The 22834-nt window shown below is 35.3% G+C and overlaps 1 protein-coding gene across 1 annotated transcript; it reads left to right on the forward strand.

Annotated features, from left to right (window-relative positions):
- Positions 1–1084: 1084 nt before the first annotated feature.
- On the forward strand, positions 1085–19207 carry LOC106877000 (uncharacterized). Its single transcript, XM_089346582.1, has 3 exons — positions 1085–1760; positions 16868–17043; positions 19040–19207. Exons 1-3 carry the CDS (start codon positions 1685–1687, stop codon positions 19190–19192), a joined length of 405 nt encoding a protein of 134 aa, XP_089202708.1. The 5' UTR covers positions 1085–1684; the 3' UTR covers positions 19193–19207.
- The last annotated feature ends 3627 nt before the right edge of the window (positions 19208–22834 follow it).

Consider the following 22834-nt stretch of genomic DNA (forward strand, 5'->3'; position numbering starts at 1 on the left):
AGAAGATAGTAAGGCAACGTAGGATGAACGAATCAGAAAACTTAGACGTGATGTAGTCCACTTCCACATTTCATTCCAGCTTATTTTACTCTCGATTACGTGATCCTCCTATCTTCTCATCTGTCCTTGAATCAAATGAAGCTCTCTTCTCTCTCGGAGAATTCTTGGATTCTCAACCAGGAATTGAAACCGCAGCTTAAATGTTTCTGCTAGTTTCTTTCCTTTGTTCTTTTGAAATGCACTCAGTGATTTTCGTGAGTCAATTGTGAAACTCCGTTCAACATAAATAAGCTTTACCTATTTCCCTAATATCTGAGATGAAATTTTAATTCATCCCACGAAAAATCCTGTTCCCCTGACCTACTTTATCTAGGAAATTATTATAAATACAGAACACTAAGTAGAATTCTTTTTTACCCGGAGGTACATGTTTGTTTTCTTTCTTCAGCACTGCCAGTGAAAGAAGATATGTCACCGAAGTAACAAACATCTCTTAACCTTTTCGCTCGACAACTTTCAAAGAAGTAAATTCTCTTACGTTCTCTCCTTTTTCGGTCGCGTAACAGTAGACGAAAATGACCAGAGTTGCTTACAAAATGGGCAGCAGAAGCAGATTGTCCGGCTTGCTAACGATTCTGCCAGCACGCCGCCTTAACAGTCTTTTATATATTGGTTTCAAATTTTGGCACAAAACTAACAATTTCAAAGGAGGGGGTAAGTCGATTACATCGACTCCAGTGCTCAACTGGTACTTATTTTATCGATTCCGAAAAGATGAAAGGCAAAGTCGGCCTTGGCGGAAACAGACGTCTATATATTGACAACTCAAAACAGTTGTGTATAATGTCACAGTAAATAAAAGCCAATTTAACTGTTATTATTTCTTGTCATTTATGCCCATCACCACTGCACCGATCATACAGCATCCATCACATTCTGGTTACTCGACATCTACCATTCATCTTACAACCGTTACATAAAGATATTAGATATTGAGAAAGGAAGGGGTTTCTTAACTACTCGTTGTCATCAGGGACGCCGTCGTAATATACAGCTTGTCGCGGTATTTTAAATCTGGTGAATCCAAGAACTCACTAGGTTTAAATAGAGTCAATAATCTTCCAAAGAGAGAGAGAGAGAGAGTGAGAGAAAGAGAGTGAGAGAGAGAGAGAGTGAGAGAAAGAGAGTGAGAGAGAGAGAAAGAGAGTGAGAGAGAGAAAGAGAGAAGTGATGTGTATGTGTGTAGGGGAAGTGTCGACACCGGCACTGACCTCGCATTTTATTTATTGACCGGGAAAGGACGAAAAGCAAAGTTGAATTGCTGCGGAATTTGAACTCAGGACGCAGGGAGCCAGGTCAGATAGTGCAAATCTTGTCCGACGCCTCCATAACTGCCAGCTCGCGTCAATCAACCGTCCAGCGTCCACCAATCCACCATTAGACGTACACATACACATACATATATACATTAATGTTATGCTTGTGTGCGATGCCTTATTTTATTTCTTTATTTTTTTTACTGATCTAAATATAATTTAAATCCGGTTTGTGAAAACACTTTATCGGGCAGCACTCCAGGAACTCATTCACCCATTTATAGCCTAAGTGTTAGCATATCATTGAAAGAAGGAAAACTTTCGAGCGATTAAAGTGGGTGTTTGTTTTCTCATAACACAAATTTAAGATGGAAAGTTTTGTTGGAAAATGGGAACAAATTGATGATGAAATCCCCAACCATGATGCATTTCTTAATACTGCAGGTAAGATAATACTTTCATTTTCTTCTCTGATTCACTATTTGATTTACTCTGTATTTTTTTTTTTTTTGGTCAATATACAGTTTAAGACCCAGTCGAGAAAAAAAAATCAGCCTAGTAGGTGTTAAAAACTGTGTGGAAAACGAATATGAAAACAAAAATTTGGCGATCTTTCGATCCTAATCCTTTTTCTGTCATCTCTTTATTTACATCAAGTCGGCACTTCCCCTACACACATACACAACACCTCTCCCTTTCTCCCCCCCTCTCTCTCTCTCTTTGGAAGATATTGGCTCTATTTAAACCTAGTGAGTTCTTGGATTCACCAGATTTTAAATACCGCGACAAGCTGTATATATATGTCATCAATTTATTTACATTAGTTTCAGTACTTGTATCGAAAGATGACCCAAAATTTGTTGTACATACTTTCATCTTGGTTGGTAATTATTTGACGACAACGATTCGAGAGAGGAAGGTATAACTTGGCTGCCTCTATGAAGAACTGAAGAACTTGTGCAACAGACTTTCTTCATGTTGAGAAGTTATAAATAAATACCTTGCAAGATATCGTTGCAGATGTTTTGATCGAATTCGTGGCTCTTTCATTGTTTCTTTTATGTCTCTCCAAAGTCTTTCAGTGTTTTGTGTGTGTATTTTTTCTCTGGGTGCTATCTTCAAAATTGTTAGGGTGAGGCATTTTTGCATCCTGGTTTCAATGTCCTCTCTCCACCCCTTCGGAAAACGTTTCCGCCATAAATTTCTTTATAATCGTAATCTATGCCGTTTGAAAGGTGCTTCTGTAAAATTTCACTAAAAGGTATCCATTATCCTGAAAGTTATGAAGAGAAAAATCGGATCGTATGAATTTTGCTCTCTCCTACCCACGTCTCGTTCGTTTGCGCAAATTTTTGTTTTTATATTCGTTTACTACACGTTTTTTTTTTTTTTTTACACCTATTAGAATTTTTTTTTCGTTTTGGTGACCGGGTGCTAAACTAATTCCTGAAAGTTATGAGAGTTAAAGACGGATCGTGTGAATTTTCCTACAGTCCTCTCCCCACCCCTTCAGAAACCACTTTCCCCAAGAATTTCCTTATAATCGTAATATGTGCTGTTTAAAAGGTGTTCCTGTAAAATTGCACTAATATATATTCATTTTCCTGAAAGTTATGAAGGAAAATTCGGATCTTGTGAATTTTCCGAAAGTCCTCCCCCACCATCCCACCTCGTTCGTTTGCGCAAATCTTTGTTTTCATATCCGTTTTCTACACATTTTTTTTTACACCTAGTTGGCTGTTTTTTGTTTTTTTGTTTTCGTGTCCTGGTCTTAAAATGTATATTGATCTTCTTTTCTTTTAAATCTCACTCTTTCAAAATATTTTCTATCACCAAGTTTCTTTATTCAGCTAATCTGTCTGTCTAGTTATCTATACATTTCCTTTTCATTAGTGTGAAAGGAGGTGTAGCGGTAGCTAGATAGTTGAATGATCCCCCTTCCAAGAAAGATTATCGAGTAACCTCCCTTTCTAAGTTTCTCGAAGCATCTGTGTCATGAGACATGATTCTTAGTTATTCAAGAAGTTTAGCATTTCCCCTTGGAAGTTTCTAGAATGTCTAGCGTTCCATTAATAAAAACAGCTCACTAACCCTACTCTTTGCTTCGTAGTCAATTAGACTTAAAGCCATTCACGTCATTGCTATATCCGTCTATTTCTCTACGCCACATGACTGATAGCCACCACTTAGCTGTTATTTCTATATTTCCTATATCTGAACTTTCTTATGTATATATATATATATATATATATATATATCTGTAAAAACATGTGGCACTTATTCGGTAGCCATAATAAAACTCTGAGTTTCGGATGCCGAGGTGGGAGCCCACGCCAACATCTCTTCAGTTATCTGGCCATTGAAAATTCCTGTTGGCGTGGGCTCCCACCCCAGCATCCGAAACTCGGAGTTTTATCATGGCTACCGAATAAGTGTCACATATTTTTACAGATAAATTCCTCTATTTACATAATATCGAGGTCTCATTCTTTCTTTTGTTGTCCTTCCTATCAATATATATATATATATATATATATATATATATATATATATATATCTTCAGGACAGCTAACCTTTATGATGGTACATACATTTACCCCTCTATCCCAAACAACAACATCTGGCCTATGATGCTTACATTTGACAGAAGTTTTGATGGGAATATTCCACCAGTATTCCTTGTGTTGGTATTTATGAATGTATTCCATAGCAGAAGTATTTTCTAAGTTTATTTAAGGACAGTCTTTTTTACGGATGGCATTGTAAATTATTTTAGCAACAACATCATGCCGCATAGGGAGATAGTACCGTGACAACATTTTAGGATAACTGCTAATCACAGGCATAATGTCTTCCACAGAAACATGGACATAGCCTACACATGTGGTTGCACCTTGGGATTACAAGAGCATCACTGTCTCTCTTGTTCACCAGGTAATCTCCTGTTCCTGGATTGTAAATGCATAGCCTTCAAAATGTGATGTGATGTAGTGATCCTGTGTCCAAGAGAGGCTGCGCTTTATGTCAATTCTACTGTCTTCTTCAAGTTTTCGGACAACATACCCATGCATGGTCTTTTTTTTTTGTATGCTGAGAGCTTTCCATCCAAGTCTTCTCTGAGGTAAGAGAGTGCAGCTGTTTTGGGGCTGTATAGATCATCAGGAAGAGAGTGTTTCATGAGGAATCCACTGCCAACTCGTACAATGTTGCACACTTCGCCTTTGAGGATTGCGTTAATATATTTGTTTTTGCTGTTGTTGTTTAGCAGGTGCTGCCTGAGTGATACCATATGGCATTCGAAGGCCGCCTGCACTGATCTCAGGCCTCTACCACCTTCATTTCTTCTTAGATAGAGCCTTTCAACATTACTGTTTCTGTGGAAATTCCCAGTTGTTGTCCAGATTCTGTGGGTTTTGATATCTATGGAGTGGATTTCCTCTACAGCCCAATCAAGTATCTCAAATATTAGGATCGGCACTGGTACTGCAAATGCATTGTAGAATATTGCTTTGTTGTAAGAGGAGAGTTCTGACTGTCACATTTTCCTAAGTCTGGTGTAATGTTCCCAGGTCACTCTATCTTTATTCACAGTGCCTTCATATGATACACTTTCGTCTATGTAACATTTGTACTTGTACTTGTAACAGTTTTTGTGTGGAATGGGGGAGATAGAGAGACTGTTGATGCACAAGTTTTGGGTTTGGGGGACTGACCTTCCTCGTTCTATAACCAAATATGAACATCTCTGCTGACCAAATTTCATGCCTATATCAGCTGAAAATGTTGTTATTAATTCCATTTGTTTTTTTGGCATTGTTAACACTTTTAGCATAAATCTTCAGGTCATCTGCTAAGAAATTCTGAGTTACATTGATATCTCTAGCAGTTGAAGAACCTAGCATGTAACCATTTGTTTTTTTGCAGGAGGAACGATAATGGATTCAGGGCCAAAATGAAAAGAAGTCCAGAAAGACTATCTCCCTGGAAAATTTCCTTTGTAACGCCTATAGTATTAGAAACAGTTATTCTGTTCTCAGTTGTAAGGATTAGAATAGTTGTCCATGTCTTTGTGAGTCTCTCTATAGCAGTAATTAAGGTAGTAGGTGCCTTTGCCAGATGTAGGCATGTAGGCATGTATGCATGTATGTATGCATGCATGTATGTATGTATGTATGTATGTATGTGTGTGTGTGTGTATGCATATATATATATGTATGTGTGTGTATGTTTGTATGTATGTATGTTTGTATGTATGTATATATGTATGTATTCTGCATATTAATATGTTTGTTATATCTTTATTGCTCACAAGGGGGTATACACAGAGGGGACAAACAAAGACAGACAAACAGATTAAGTCGATTATATCGACCCCAGTGCGTAACTGGTACTTATTTAATCGACCCCGAAAGGATGAAAGGCAAAGTCGACCTCGGCGGAATTTGAACTCAGAATGTAGCGGCAGACAAAATACTGCTAAGCATTTTGCCCGGCATGCTAACGTTTCTGCCAGCTCGTCGCCTATTAATATGTTTGTGTGTTCATGTTTGTATTTGTGTGTGTACCTCTGTTTCCTTGTGTGTGCATGTTTTGAGTTGTGTATGCCTATATATATATATATATGTATATATATATATATGTGTGTGTGTGTGTGTGTGTACGTTTGTATATATGTATGTATTCTGCATATTCATGCTTGTGTTTTTGTGTGTGTGTGTATATGGTCATGTGTTTGTCTTCATTTGTATATGTATGTGTGTATGTGTGTGTGTGTGCTTGTCTATCCATATTACCTATGTATGTATGTATGCATGTATGTATCTATGTATGTATGTATGTATCTATGTTTGTATGCATGCATGCATGTACGTATGTATGTATGTATGTATGTATGTATGTATGTATCTATCCATCTGTTTACCTACATATCCATTTAACACCCCCACCCACCCACACACACACATACTATACTAACTACTCTGCATTGCACGATAAAGTATTCACGGAATCGTTTGCCATTTTGTAGAATGAGAATTCACACTACTTATGCATGTATATATACTTAATTTAACTTCTGGACTTATTGGAACTATCCAAACAATAGTAATCAATTTACATGAGTAGAAGCTTTGTTTTTAATAATTTTTATCCTGAAAATCACCTGTTACTTTTGTTATTTTTGTTTTAAAGTGAAAAAGAGGAGAAAGTGAAAGATGTATGAATGTGTATATGAAATGGATGTTTGTGTGTGTGCATGTGTGTGTGTGTGTGTGTGTGTGTGATTTCCACTCATTTACTTATCTATTCATTTATTCTTTTACTGGTTTCAGTAATTTGTCTGTGGCCATGCTGGAGCACTGCCTTTAGTCAATCGAATTGCCCCCAGGACTTATTCTTTGTAAGCCTAATACTTATTCTATCGGTCTCTTTTGCTGAAGCGCTAAGTTACGGCAACGTAAACACACCAGCATTGGTTGTCAAATGATGGTGTGGGGACAGACACACAAACATTATATCTATATCTATCTATCTATCTATCTATCTATCTATCTATACATACATACATATATACATACATACATACATATATATATATATATATATATATATATATATATATATATATATATATATATATATATATATATATACATGACGGGCTTCTTTCAGTTTTTTTTCTAAAATTTTCATTGCTTCTTGCAACCTCTTCAAGAATCAACAACTATTGAAGAGGTTGCAAGAAGCAATGAAAATTTTAGAAGAAAAAATGTAAATGAGTGGAAATCGAACCGGTGAGTGTGTTAATTAATAAGGCATTAAAATAGAATGACTTTCCCCAGATACACCAAATTATATATAATTCTTAAACAAGAATATTGTTGACAGTGACATCAAAGTTTCAGTCAGCTAAGCCATCAATGCATAGTCCGATGATGGCTTAGTTGGCCAAAACTTCAAAGTCATTGTCAATAATATTCTTTTTGAAAAATAAGAAATGTGTACTCAAAAGTATAAAGCAATGATTCCCAACATGGGACACAGTAAAATTGTAGTGGGGCGTGGGATTCCCCTTCTTTTTTTTTAGTGGGACATGGAATTGTGAAAACCTTTTTTTCACAGCAAACATATTACACCTATACTCAGCCTAGCCAAGCCAATCCTTCCATCCAAGCGTACTGTATGGAGACTGTTTGCTATATTATAACACTATTCTAATGCCCTAGTGTGGATATTTCTTTAAGGAAAGTATATAATTTTTCGAAAGAAAGAAACATCAAGTTATTCTCTAAGAGAAAGATCGACGAAAAAAATGTCCCTAATACTTGACTGGAATTTTGTTCATAAATCTTGGAAAGGATGAAAGGTAAAGTGGACCTTAGTGAGATTTGAATTCACAATGCAAAGAGGTTGAATAATTGCCACAAGCATTTGGGTAACACTCTAATATATCTGCTTTTTCTAAAGTTTTAAGTTTGCCTCTCTTGCTTCTTACTTCAAATTTCGATGAAAGATACAAGAATGTAGCTGACCACGTATTCAATACATCTTTTGTCTTGAGTTCAGATCTCACTGCAGTCAACTTCGTCTTTCATAATCAAGATCAATAAAAAGCAATGGCAACTTTCTACTATCACATTATTTGACCATTTAGATGATTTATTTCTATATTCATATTTCAAGTGCAGATATAACTTTGTAGTTAAGGAAGTATTAATAGCTTCGTATTGTTGAATTCCGCTGCACGGCACCTTAGATATGTGTTTTTTTAACCATAGCTTCTAGTCAACCAAAGCCTTGGAGGTGAAACTTGGTGGATGAAGGTTTCTGATGGAAACCATTCCTGTTCTTTCGTGCAAGACCTATTTTGTTGCCCAATTGAACAGTACCAGCTGGCTCTTCGGTGCCTCTAGTGGAGACTGCTTTATAGCAATAATTCAAGGTATGAGAATAGTTTCCTTGATTCCACCCAGCAGTCTCAGAGGCCCTGAAATCTATTATGAGTACTGGCCTTCTCTTATTCAGCCATGAAAGATTTTATCCTTGTCTTGTTTTCTATTTTAGCGATCAGTTACTATTCTTGGCATCTTTATGATTTTAGTTGAACTGAGCAATGCAGACAAGCAGCTAAACTACTTGACACTTAACCAACTGCGACTCTTATTTCTTAATAACATTACTTCTATTAAGAAAGCTTGGCATGTTTCTATTTTATTTTGACTCTTAAGTAAATCTGTATAGTTGTATTAAGAACAAATTTAGAATGGGCCATATGCTTTGTGCAAATCTCTAGTAATGTATTGCTTGGACAATTTCTGGATTTGTTCCAACTCTATCTTAAACCAAACACATGGCTTTAATCCCATCAATATCTACAGACATTATATAAATATTTCTATTTTGATCTTGATTTGTGAGAAATGGTGTAATCATTTTTATTGACAAAAATAAAAAAAAATGGCAAGATGTTTTCCATAGGGGAAAGCATCAGAATATTTTTTAAATATTGGAAAGAAACCAAATAATACATGAGGTGCATCGTTATTTAGAGAGAAAGGGAAAAGAAGGAAAGAAAGAGAGAGAGCGAGAGGGAAATGGAGAGAGAGAGAGAGAGAGAGAGAGAAAGAGAAAGAAAGAGAGAAATATTTCAAATATGCTCACTTCTGCTTAAGGTTATTTTCTCTCTTTTATCTGTTGCCAAAATATTTAAATCCCAATGAAGCAATGTATTTAGTTTCAAATAGATAGAACAGAGCGTTCTGAATACTTGATAATTGTTGTCTCATTTTTGTGGGATGTTCTCAGACATGTGGAGAAACTCAGCCCTGAAATCAATAAATTTATTCATTTGATCAAAAAATTTAACTTGAGAATATTGTTGGGCAATTGACTATTAAACTGTTTGTAAAACCAATTTATAAAGCCAGAGCTCTGTCTGTTTTTCTGGCGAAATATACTACCCAAATTCATGAAACTTGCCTCTTTATAGGATATAAAATAGAAAGCATTGCAACATTCAAATTTACTGAAATCTCAAAATAAATTAGATAATAATTAAAAAAAAAACATACAGAGCCAGAAACCCCCTGTTCAAAACCATAACACTATGTTGAATAATGCTGCAAAAATGATATATTTCAATGATATTCTCATGCAATACATCAACAATAGTGTGTTTGACCACCACCTTTCTGAATTACTTCAAAAACACATGATTTCATGCAATCAATCAACTTCTGCAACAGATCAAGTGGAAGCTCTTCCCAGGCCTTCTTTATTGCTGTTTTGAGTTCATCAACAGATGAATACTGCTGGCCTTCAGTATACATAATGTTCATGAGCATTCTATATGAGATTAAGATTGGGAATTCTTGCTGGCCATGGCATGACTTGAACCTTGATTGCTTGGTAGAAATCCAAAGTTGCCTTTGCTTTAGGAATAGAAGCACTGTCCTGTTGAAATATAAAATTCTTGCCACAGAACCTTCTTCCTTTTTTTATCAATGTGAGCCTCATCCAACATATTGATGTAACATGCAGCATTGAAATGGCCATCCATGATGACAAGTGGCAGCTCCCCAACGGCAAATATTGCTCCCCGCATGACAAACCTCCTCTACTATTCTGCCGCTTGAAATAAGTAAAATTTTGTATACATTTATCTGCCCAGTAATACTTATAACCATCAGGGCCATCCAAATTCCATTTTTTCTCATCGGAGAATAGAACCCTGTTCTATTTACCATCCCACGTCTGATGCTACTAAAAACATTTGAATCTAACTGCTTTGTGGAAAAGGGAGAATAACGGATGTCCCAGCCGCTTCTTCAAGTGGAAACCATAGTTCAAAATTACACAGTGAATGGTGAGGCTCCTACTCCTACTGATGCCTTTATTTTGAAAACAGAAGAGCAGTGTAACTTCTTCACAGCTCTGACAATGGCCCTTTCATCCCTCTGATGTAGCCTTAGTACTTCCACCAGCATGAACCCTGTTGTAGCTTATCAGTGTCTTTCAGAAAATTCTCCACTTTTGTTCTGCTTCACCGAATCTTCTCAGCAATCTTCCAGTTACTCATTCCTTTTGCTTTCAGAGCAAGAATCTTTTCTTGCTCAATTTTGGAAAACTTTGTAGCTTTAGGCATACTGGAAATGTGATCTGGATCATGATGAATGCGACTGAGCTGAATATTTTCTTACTAAACAAAATAACCATTATTTTCATGTGCTATATGCTATACCATTCTACGACCAAAAGTAATTAAAAGGACATTTTAAGAGAATATCATTTGTCAACTCAGATAATGAACTCCAACAGCAAAAGAGCTATACTTGTTGACCCTACTACATCTGAATTCATTTAGGGGTCACCTGCTGTAGTCACAGTTCAAACCAATGACCTATGCAATGCATCCCCACATCTGTATACTCAAATATCAAAAGAAGTCTAGTATCAATGCATACCTCCCCCTCTTTCATAATTACCATTCCTTTCTCTCTTTCCATCACCTTCTACTCCTCCTCACCAAATACATACAGAACTGTCCAATTAACCTTTTTTTCATTGGTCAAAGTTGATAAACAACCTTCAGTTATACATTCGCTGCTTCCAATATTAATGCCATATCACCTGAGGAAATGAACACATGAATATGATCCACTCAATGTTAATGGATACTTCTGACTGTACTATAATCATCCCAGGAATAAGGACTATGATTGTAAGAAACATGTGATTTATGGAAACACGCATAGTAATATATCAAAATATTTGTAAATTCCATCCGTGGATTATTATTATTATTGTTCAGTACTATTATTTTTATAACGTGCTTTCACTTCACTACCGAGCGCAGCTCTGTGTGCCTTGGGTATGTGCTGTGGTTTGCTGTGATGCTCTTATGGTTACTGTATTGAAAGTGTTTTGCGTAGGATGTGTGCAGTGCCCAGTAGTGCAATTTTCTGTATGTTATATATATTTGTAAGTCCTGGTGTTTTTGTTATGTATTTGTCTGAATATTTTTTTATTATACCTAAGGCACCTACTATGATAGGAATTGTTTCTGTTTTTAGATTCCACATTCGAGTTACCTCTATTTCCAGGTCTTTGTATTTTGAAAGTTTTTCCATTTCTTTTAGGGAAACGTTGTCATCTGCTGGTATTGATACATCAATTGGAAAGCATTTTTTTTCTTCATGATCTTTGACAACTATATCTGGTCTATTTGCCTTAATTTCTCTATCTGTGTGTATTGGCATATCCCAGAGTATGGTTGCTTTCTCGTTTTCTGTGACCCTTTATTATTATTATTATTATTATTATTATTATTATTATTATTATTATTATTACTACTACATTTAGGGTGGTGAGCTGGCAGAATCATTAGCATACCAGGTAAAATGCTTAGCAGCAATGTGTCTGTCTTTACCTTCTGAGTTCAAATTCCACTGAGGTCGACTTTGCCTTTCATCCTTTTGGGACTGATAAAATGATACCAGTCGAGAACTGGGGTCAGTGTAATCGACTAGTCCCCTCTACTGAAATTTCAGGCCTTGTGCCTATAGTAGAAAGGATTATTATTACTATATTCATTCTACATTATATGGGGACAGCTCGGTACAAGCCCATTAAACTGCTATTGCCAGTTAGTCTCATTAGGCTGTGGCCGGCATAATGCAATAAGGGTTTTTATATGCATATTCAAAAATGTTTCCCATAAACGAATGTAAAGGATATATATATATGTGTGTATGTGTGTGTGAGTGCATGCATGCATTCATTCATTCATGAATGATGATGATGATGATGATATTAGAAATACAGATACAATGAATGATAAATAAAAATAAAAATCTACATGTTGCGGAACCATTCTGAATATGATATTTCAATAGTTGTTGTTGGCACACCATTGCTTACGATGTCGAGGGTTCCAGTCGATCCAATCAACGGAACAGCCTGCTCGTGAAATTAACATGCAAGTGGCTGAGCACTCCACAGACACGTGTACCCTTAACGTAGTTCTCGGGGATATTCAGCGTGACACAGTGTGACAAGGCTGGCCCTTTGAATTACAGGCACAACAGAAACAGGAAGTAAGAGTGAGAGAAAGTTGTGGTGAAAGAGTACAGCAGGGTTTGCCACCATCCCCTGCCGGAGCCTCGTGGAGCTTTAGGTGTTTTCGCTCAATAAACACTCACAACGCCCGGTCTGGGAATCGAAACCGTAATCCTATGGCCGCGAGTCCGCTGCCTTAACCACTGGGACATTACGCCTCCACTCAATAGAAGACAGTACAGAGAAAAGGCTGCTGAAGAGACAGTAAAAAAAATTTCATTCAAGTTTGTGGTCAACTACTTTGATTATTTATAAAAATTATAAATTTATATCTGTACCCAAAATTACAGATAATACGGGAAAGATGCAGGAGTTGTATTGACCAATAAAACTGTGCTGTCGGAAGTACAACATAAAACTAAGGCCATGTTTGCAGTCTGATGGAGCTCAAAAAGGTAAGCAAAGACAATGGTTACAGTCTAGTGAATCTTTAAAATGTATTAGATTCTGCTTCCTGCTCATGAAAATACTTCATCAATATCCTAACCAAATTCCTCGAGCAAATTGAATCGCAAAAAGATTTGTTTGATTGAAGCTTCATTAAGTTAGGAATTAGTTGCATGAAATTTTTCCTAGGTTGTTTGCAAGGTTTATTTCAAGGAAGCAGTAATTTTGTAAATCTTATGAATTAAATAAAAGAATTATCAATTTATATAATTTATGTTGAAGATGTGAAGGTGAAGGTTGTGACTGGTGAAATAACAAACACCAATCAGAAACCACCATGAGTGCTATGAACATAAACTGCATGAGGAGACATGTTGACCTGGTTACCATAGTTTCTTGGAACAAAAGTAGGGACTTTGTTCAAGATAAGTGTACTTACATGATTTTGAAATGGAGTGAAGTATTAAATCACTTTGATAACTTGTTTACTAATCGTCTATATCTCTAATGTCTGATAATAAATACAAGTATTTGACATATGATTGTATTTTAAACAAAAGGGGTGGGATACTAGCAGTCGAATTTTCAAGAAATCAATTGTCCTTCGAGGTACTAGAGATTGTGTAAGTTTATTGGATGAAAGGTGTCTATATGAAAACTCAGGAAACTACTAGCTGTCATCAGATACTCTCAACTAACAATCTTAACTGCAAATGGAGACAAGAAAATAATGATTTCATTTATTAACCACTAACCATCATAGTTAACTCATGAAGAAAGTCTGCACATGTGAGAAGAATATCATCATCAGGGTCAGAATGAATTTCAATGTCAATAATTTGCCCCAGATGATTATCAGTAGCTGGACAACTTTACTGCCATGAAATTTTGCAAGAAAAATTTTCAGTTATCAACAGTAAGGAAAGCACGACCATAGATTTGACAATAAAACCTTACAGTCTTAAAAGAAGACAGAGTAGTCTCGGCTGGAATGTACAATCATGGCTGATCTTGGTTAAAACAACAACAGCATTTGAACAGTGTAGCCTGGCCAAGCAACTACATTATTTCTCATTGATGGAAACAACTTTAAACAATCCATGAGCAAGAAACCTCAGTGACATTCCTCTCAATTTAATAAAAACAGTATTTAATATAACAAACAAAGGTGACGAGCTGGTAGAATTGTTAGCACACCAAGCAAAATGCTTAGTAGCATTTCATCTGTCTTAAAGTTCTGAGTTCAAACTCTGGCGAAGTTGGCTTTGCTTTTCGTTCTTTTGGGGTCGATAGAATAAATATTAATTGAGCACTGGGGTCAATGTAATTGACTTATCCACCCCCGAATTGCTGGCCTTGTGGCAACATTTGAAACCAATATAACTAACATTCAGGCAAGATCCCAACTCTTAGCTCACCTTTTCTTTTCTTTTATTGCATGCATAAATTTTACCTCTAATGTTTAGGCGGGGTATTGACCACACCAGTCTGTTTTGTCCTGCAAATGTCATTGTCATTCTTTCTTGACTAATTTATTTAAAAAAAAATAGACATACAACTAAGAAATAATGGCACAATTTAGCATTGGCAATTGTAAACAGAGTAAACTCAGCATCTGAAACAGAGACTGTCCTATTATTTGTTTGGCAATGCATATATTAGCATGTATATTTAAAAGAAATGCTTGTTGACAGTTAATGAAAAATATATAAATTCTTTACTTGATCAATGGAATTCTAAAGCCAGGCTATTAATACTTGCAATTATTGACACACATATCTAGTATCACATCATCAATCTTGAAAATAGATTTTTCTAAACATAGATTCCCAAGACTGTGTATTAAAAACTTCAGATAATCTTAATCACATGTTTTATTACATAAAAATCCTGCAAAATTATCATCATTTGCTTAATTAGGTGTAAAGTGTAGAATAATTGAATAATATTTGACTTATTTCAGATATTCTTTCCTATGCTGTGAATCACTTTGTCTTGAACTTTAACCTTGTATAAATCTGCATTCATGAAAGGATAAAAAAAGGACTATGTATTTTGCAGTCTATAAAATTTTTCCATTATTAGTAGTGTACAATTTTTTATTTGTATCATGGACTGACAAGTTTTACATGCCATAAGCCAAAGAATCAAGCATTACAGAATTCGTTGTCTAAAAAAATATTTGGCTCAAAGAACAAAATATTGTTCTTTTAGCCAAACTTTTTGCTGATTAATGACATATTTTTCCTTTAGATAAATGCAATTTAAGTTCATGCCAGTTCTTGCAGTTTTCTAAATGGTCAATGAAAACATTGCTCCTAGTTCTGTATTTTTTAACCTGTTTTTTTTTTTGTAGGGATGATACACAGTTTCTTTCTTGTTGACCAGCTTATAGAAAAACAAATAGATCAAAGTATATAGAAGAAACTTTTGTTGATATAGCTTTGGGTAAAACTATATGACACAACCTGCTGTTATGCATATTGTATTATTTTTATTATTATCAAGGCAGTGAACTGGTAGAATCATTAGCACACTAGACAAACTGCTTGGTGGTATTCCACCCATTGCTATGTTCTAAGTTCAAATTCTGCCGAGTTTGATTTTGCCTTTCATCTTTCTGGGGTTGATGAATTAAGTACCAGTGAAACATGGGTCGATGTAATTGACTAGTCCCCTCCTCTCAAACTTCAGGCCTAGTGCCTTTAATAAAAAGGATTATCATTATTATGCAAAGTTTTTCATTGGTAGGTTCATGCAAGTTTCTCCTGCACTACCTGATACACCTCTATGTTCCTGAGGTATGTGCAGCATTGTGTTCTTATTTTTGTGGGAATTGAAAGAGTGTAGACTCCTTATGTTGCTGTACAGCACCAGTTTGTTTTTTTGCTACATTAGTGTGTGTTCTGTTGTGTGTGACCTGTGTAATGTGAGCTGTGTTATTTTATTTGGTCTCAATCTTGTAATCATACCTAATGCTCCAGTTACTAGTAGTATTGTTTTCACCCTCATGCCCTACACCTCGAATATTTCAATTCCATATCCCACTGTATTTTGATAGTTTTTCCTTTTCTTTTCGCACCATATTTTCATCAGAAGAGATTGCAATGTCTATCAGTGTGCATGTTTGTTTACCAGTCTCTTATTATGTTTGGACAGTTCACTTTGATCACTTAGTCAGTTTGGATAGGTATATGATCCCAGATTACTGTGGCTAGGTCATTGTCATGTACTGCATTCAGTACATGTTTGTAACATTTCTTAATTGTTTTGACATTGAAATGGTGGCAGTGAATGTAGCTGCCAGCTCGATCATGCTTGTGTATACATTCAAATTTGGCGAGGACTAGGCAAACAGAGATGATATCAACTGTCTCATTGTGCTAGTGGCACATTCTACATTTGGTGTTAGGATCCATTTCAATGATTTTATTTTTGTAGTTGTTTGTGGCCAGACATTGTTCTTGTGCAGAAAGAATCAGTCCCTCTGTTTCTGTTTTTAGACTTTTGAGCCATTGTTGACCTTCACGTTGGCTCACTTGTTCTCTATCAAATCTTGCAGGTTATTAACCATGGAGTGGTTTTTCTCCCGATGCCTTCCTAAGTATGCTTTGTAATTTTATTTGCATGTTATTTTTGTATATTTTACCATTTCTGTTGTGTTTTTATCTAAAATCATTGTACCAGTGTACCAGTGTAGCAGCTTGTTTTGCTTTGTATTTTATAACTATTTTGCGTAAAGAGAAGAGTTTTTTCATGTTCCTTTATTACAGTTATGAGTTTTCCATTCTTTATTTCTAAGTATTTGTCCAGTCCAACTGCCATTTTGTGTCAGGCTATTCTATCCTTATGTGCAAAGTTAGTATATTTTGTTTGTTTCTGATTTGGGATGGTGGCTTTGCTATGCTGTTATAGTTTTCTGGTTTTTCTACTTAGGTTCCAGTTTATCATATTGAAGCTATAGTTTATGAATGAAGGATGGTTTGGATTAGCAAAGTATATGATCATGTAATAAATCAATTTGTAAACTTGGTTGTTTTTCTTTATAGGAATCAGTGAAGATCGAAAAAAGAAAATGAAAACAAAATCAGTTATAGAATACCAGCCTTCTGGTTCACAGTGGAAACATGTAGCTACTGACAAGAAGTCAAAAGCGTCGCAAAGTTATTTGTTTGAACTTGGTGTCCCAGCGGTTGCAGAGGACTTGTATGGACATAAATTCAAGGTAGTATTGTTCTATTCATGATGATGTTGTATTAACTTGGTCAGCTTTTGAGCAAGTAGACTATGACATGTTAATATCCAGTCGAACACAAGGATGCAACTTACACATTCAATACAGTAATATTTTTTATACTTTTGTCTTATTGATGATTATCTTATTAACGATTGTCTTATTAATGTCTGGTACATTTATTTGTGGGATTGGCATTTAAATTTTCTATCAATCAACTGACAGTTTAGCGTTGGTTAGCCAACCTTTTATTTTTTGGACATAGATTTATCTTCACTTTTCTCTTAATTTATCTTTTCAATTACGAATTTTACCAGGAAGAGGGTGGGCTGCTATTGCGCTCAGATTGAGAGATCATACAGAGGTTCTTTCATTGGCCCATGTTCCTTGATAATGATGCTGTTTGAAAGTGATTTGGAAGCTATTGCTAGTAGATCAGCTTACAACACTCACTAAAATACGATATGGCTGAGTAAATAGTTATTAGTGTGGATCTTTTTTAAAACGGGGGCCACATTTTTCATTAATGTTTTACGTAGTGTTTTTGGTACCGAAAGACTTTCAAACTTCGTATACTTATCTATTTTGTGTTATAGAACAGAAAAATATTTTTGTATTCGAATTTATTTCATGTAAAAAATTGTCTTATTTCGATAATTTCAACCAATCACTGACAAGTATTCAGTTGTTTATATTTACTCCTTTGGCTGATTAAGCCATAGCTTCGTTTTATTTGCTTTTTTCATTTTCTTTTTTTTTCTTCGTTTTATTTGCTTTTTTCTTTTTAAATTTGCTGTTTTACCCTAACCCTAACCCTAACCCTAACCCTATCACCGATAGAATTGTTTCAGAATCGTTTGTTTATGTAGTCGGCACTTAATGTATATCGGCTGAATGGACGTCAGTGATTGGTTGAAATTACAGAAATACGACAACTTTAACATGGAATAACTTAGGGATTTCTTTTTTTTTAAAGAAGACTAAGAGAAAAAAATGTTTTATATGACACATTCTACCAGTGTTCCAAGTTTCAAAGTGTTTCGTTAATGAAAAATGTGGCCCCCGTTTTAAAAAAGATCCATTAGTGTTTCAACACATAGATTTTGGAATTAAATTCACTGTAAATGTTGTTTTGCTGTGTATTTAAGTTCCGTATTCAGTCTTGTATACTTCCACTGACAAAATTATTGGAAGTCCGAAAATATTTACCTATGAAAGACTGACGTACTATTCATGGGGAAAAGTACATCTTTCATCTTCATAAACTGTTGAATTTTATTAAACCGTAAATGTTCTTTTAATAATAATTTTAGAGTCTATCATAACATTAACTTCTCTTATTTAACTTTAAATGCCGAGCCTAAATATATTGTTCCCATGAATACGAAGTGAAATAATCCAGATGTATCTTCCCTTCAATTACAAAATCCTGAAGATTGATACTTTACATACTTTTATTTACTTGTATTCCATACTTTTATTTGTTTTACAGTATTGTAACATTATTATCATCATTCTGACTTTTTCCTTTCTTCTTCCTCTTCTTGAATGTTAATTTTGAATATATGGCTACTCTGTTCACTGTATAGACAGAATACATATCAGAATATTTCATTTTAAATATACTGTTATCAAAAGCTTTATCTGAGTAATTTTATGTTTGTAATTGCATACACATACATATACTCGCACACATTCATACACACATAGAAATACACACACACACGCATAAATATACGTAAATATATATACGTGTAACAGGGTGAACACATGATACAAGGTCGACAAATATCAAGGAGTGATGTTTGTAGAGGAGGCCACAGCCCATACCAAACTAGCCTGAAGATTTAGGAAAGCTCTGAAGGAGGCCAAACTCAACATTAAGATCGTTGAAAAGCCCGGAAGCTTCATCAGATCACAGTTATGCAGGACATGTCATATAATTATGATATTTGTTATATTATTTTGTTTATTTTTATTAACACAGGTTGTTACAAATATAGAAGATAGAAACAAAATGAAAGAGGTTTATACAGAATGGTGTGATTTCGATGTGAATGTTGTCAGGGAAATTTCAGGAAACGTTATGCATATTGTAAGTACATCACATCAAAAAAGTACATTTCAACATGATATATAACCATTTACATTTTCTTTGTTGGTTGATATTTTCTGCTTTTTTTTTTAACTTCCTCTTATTTGTTTCAGTCTTTTTATTTCTTCTCATTCATATGTATATATGTGTTTGGTTTGCGAGATTCTTTATGTGAATTCATATGTTGAAGCATATTCTATTGTGTCTGGGGAGAGTCATTCTGTTTTAATGCCTTATGTAGCTATGTAGATGGCATTAATGATCTAGTTAAGACAAACTCTAGTAACTGTAGTGTAGAAACTGAGAGGAGCATCCAGGACATAGCTGACTCCATCCACCAAAGTATCAAAGTAACTATAGATTATCCCTCTAGGCATCCTAACTATAGATTATCCCTCTAGGCATCCTAACTATAGATTATCCCTCTAGGCATCCTAACAATAGACTCCCTGTCCTTGACACTGTGAACAATAATATGCAGCTCCTCCACTCCTATTACATGAAACCTATAACTTCTAAATATGTTGTTCATAAGAACTCAGCTTTGTCACATGACATGAAAATCAACATACTGATAGCAGACTTAGGATAATGAACAACATGTCCCCACTATGCGAACCTTATGAAACAAAGAAACATGTATAGCACTTCATGCACCGCATGCAATTCTCTGAATATGGCCAGAAAGATAGGGTTCGGGTATAAACAGGAGCTAGGAAGAAGTTAGCATTATATGTAATGAAACTAGTGGTACCTACCCTAGATACAGAATTAAAAACTGGAATCGGATATAGAGAGTTTGTGACAAAACAAACAGGGTGAACACATGGTACAAGGCTGACAAAAATCAAGGAGTGATGTTTGTAGAGGAGGCCACAGCCCATGCTGAACTAGCCCGAAGATTTAGGAAAGCTCTGAAGGAGGTCAAACTCAACATTAAGATCGTTGAAAAGCCAGGAAGCTCCATCAGATCACAATTATGCAGGACATACCCCTTTGAGAATATCACATGCGCCAATGAGAACTGCATAGTATGTAAGATTAACCCTGGCATTAACTGTAGAACTAGAAATGTAGTGTACAGTATAAACGTAGTTTACAACATACATACATACATACATACATACATACATACATACATACATACATACATACATACGTACATATATACTGACGCATACACATGCACACAAAAAAACAGAATGAAAGCAGTTCCGATAACAGACAGAGTCAATGACTATTGAAGAGGTTGCAAGAAGCAACGGAAATTTTAGACAAAATAAATAAGTAAATGAATGGAAATCGAACTGGTGAGTGTGTTAATTGATAAGGCATTAAAACAGAATGATTCTCTCCAGATACAATAATATATATATATATTGAGTCATCCCATAAATAATGCAGTTTTTTCAATTGCATGAACTAAAAGTCGGAGGGGACAGGATAAACTACTTGTATGAATTTGCTATAAAAGCAGGTAGTAATTTTACCTTTGTATGAGGAATACTGAATGTTTTCATACATTACCTGCCTGATAAGAAACTCAGACATTCCCATGTCCCTGGTGATGGACCTGATTGACTTGGAGGGATCGTTGTCAATCAGGGCCTGGATCTCACCAACAAATTCAGGAATTCTTTTCTTATCAGAACGATCAGAGAGAGTTTTCCAAACTGTTGTAGCTTCGTAATCACCATTAGACTCATCCAAGTCTTTCTGAATCCTCTGCACTGTCCTCAGCTTGACACCCAAACACTCTGAAATGTTCGTATTGGCGCTTCCGGTGCGAATGCCATGCAGTACGTGTTGTTTCCAAATTTCTGGCAGAGTGAATTGTGTCATGGTACTGTTTTTCTCTATGACGGAGCCCAACTGATCCTACTATACTGTGTAGATGACAAAATCAAAAACAATGGGTATGCATGAAATTAAAAACATAAAATGGCAGCAATTTACCCATTGCACCCTGTATCTATAAATATACATCCACAGACACTTTTAGACATATTCACGCAAATATATTCATACGAATTTTGTGTGATACATACATACAAACATATGTATACAAATATATAAATATAAATACAGAGGAGTGGTACAAGAAGGCACCAATATTTACTGGAAATAGCAGTCGATACAAATACAACGCTATTGTAAAGCTTCACTGCATATATACTGGCAAAGATGTGTGAGTGCAACAAACATGAAAAATTCGTCTTACCTCTAGGAAGAACATTCGAGAAATGGACAACCGCGAATCAGATAATGCAGGACCAGTTTCTGACTCTTCAAATACATTTGTCAACGTAAATTTGATCAGTCTTCATCAGCTGCATTTACCTAGACAATATTTCAAATGTTGCCACATCAATACCAGTACACTTGCCTAAATGCTTAGCCATTATCAGAACGAGAACAGTGAAAAAGTTTTCAATGAAAAAAATATTGCAATATAAATGTATTACTTTCCAGTAAAATAAAGCCCTGTTCTCGTTCTGTAAATATGTATGTGTATATATATATATATATATATATATATATATACGTATGCCAGGGGTGTAGCCAGCCCACTTATGCATACCTTTCTTTCATTGCACACTAAACTCTGCTTGCGAAGATTTGTTGAAGCAAGTGAAGTCGAAATCGTAATTGAACCAAATTCGATGACAGGCACCTGTACCAGTGGAGTGCTAACAACACTGTCTGAGCGTGATCATTGCCAGAGCAGCTGCCTGGCTTCCGTGCCAGTGGCACGTCAATAGCACCATTTGAGTGTGATCGTTACCAGCTTCACTTTACTGGCACTTGTGCTGGTGGCACGTGAAAAAACATTCAAGTGAGGTCGTTGCCAGTACTGATGGATTGGCTACTGTGCAGGTGGTACGTAAAAAACACCATTTTGAGCATGGCCATTGCCAGTACCCGCCTGACTGGCCCTCGTGCCAGTGGCACGTAAAAGCACCCACTACACTCTCGGAGTGGTTGGCGTTAGGAAGGGCATCCAGCTGTAGAAACTCTGCCAGATCAGATTGGAGCCTGGTGCAGCCATCTGGTTTGCCAGTCCTCAGTCAAATCATCCAACCCATGCTGGCATGGAAAGCGGACGTTAAACAATGATGATGATGATGATATATATATATATATAAGGTTGAGGAGGATGCTATATCAACTTTCGCTCCAACATAAATTTCCGGATTATCCACACAAGGATTACTTTGCACGGATTTCTACACGGATATTTACCACTGGAATGAAACTACACTTCAAGTACTGTTCTCTCTTTTTTCAGCACATCACACTCTTTACCACTTCATACTAAAAATATCCGCCTATGGATATAATAATAGATTACTTTATTTTTTCTGTCTCCGATGAAGGGAAGTACTGGATCTTCCCAGAAACAGCTGTAAGACTCTATCTATAAAATACTTCTCCAACCTTATCTTTGCTCTCTTTATCTTTTGTTTTTATATATTTACATATATATATTTACATATATATATATATATATATATATATATATATATATATATATATATATGTATATATATATATATATATATATATATATATATATATATATATATATATATATATATATATATATTATATATATGTATATATATATATATATATATATATATATATATATATATAATATATATATATATATAATATATATATATA

The sequence above is a fragment of the Octopus bimaculoides genome, chromosome 2 (genome assembly GCF_046866305.1).
Source record: "Octopus bimaculoides isolate indiv1 chromosome 2, ASM4686630v1, whole genome shotgun sequence".
Classification (NCBI taxonomy): Eukaryota; Metazoa; Mollusca; class Cephalopoda; order Octopoda; family Octopodidae; genus Octopus; species Octopus bimaculoides.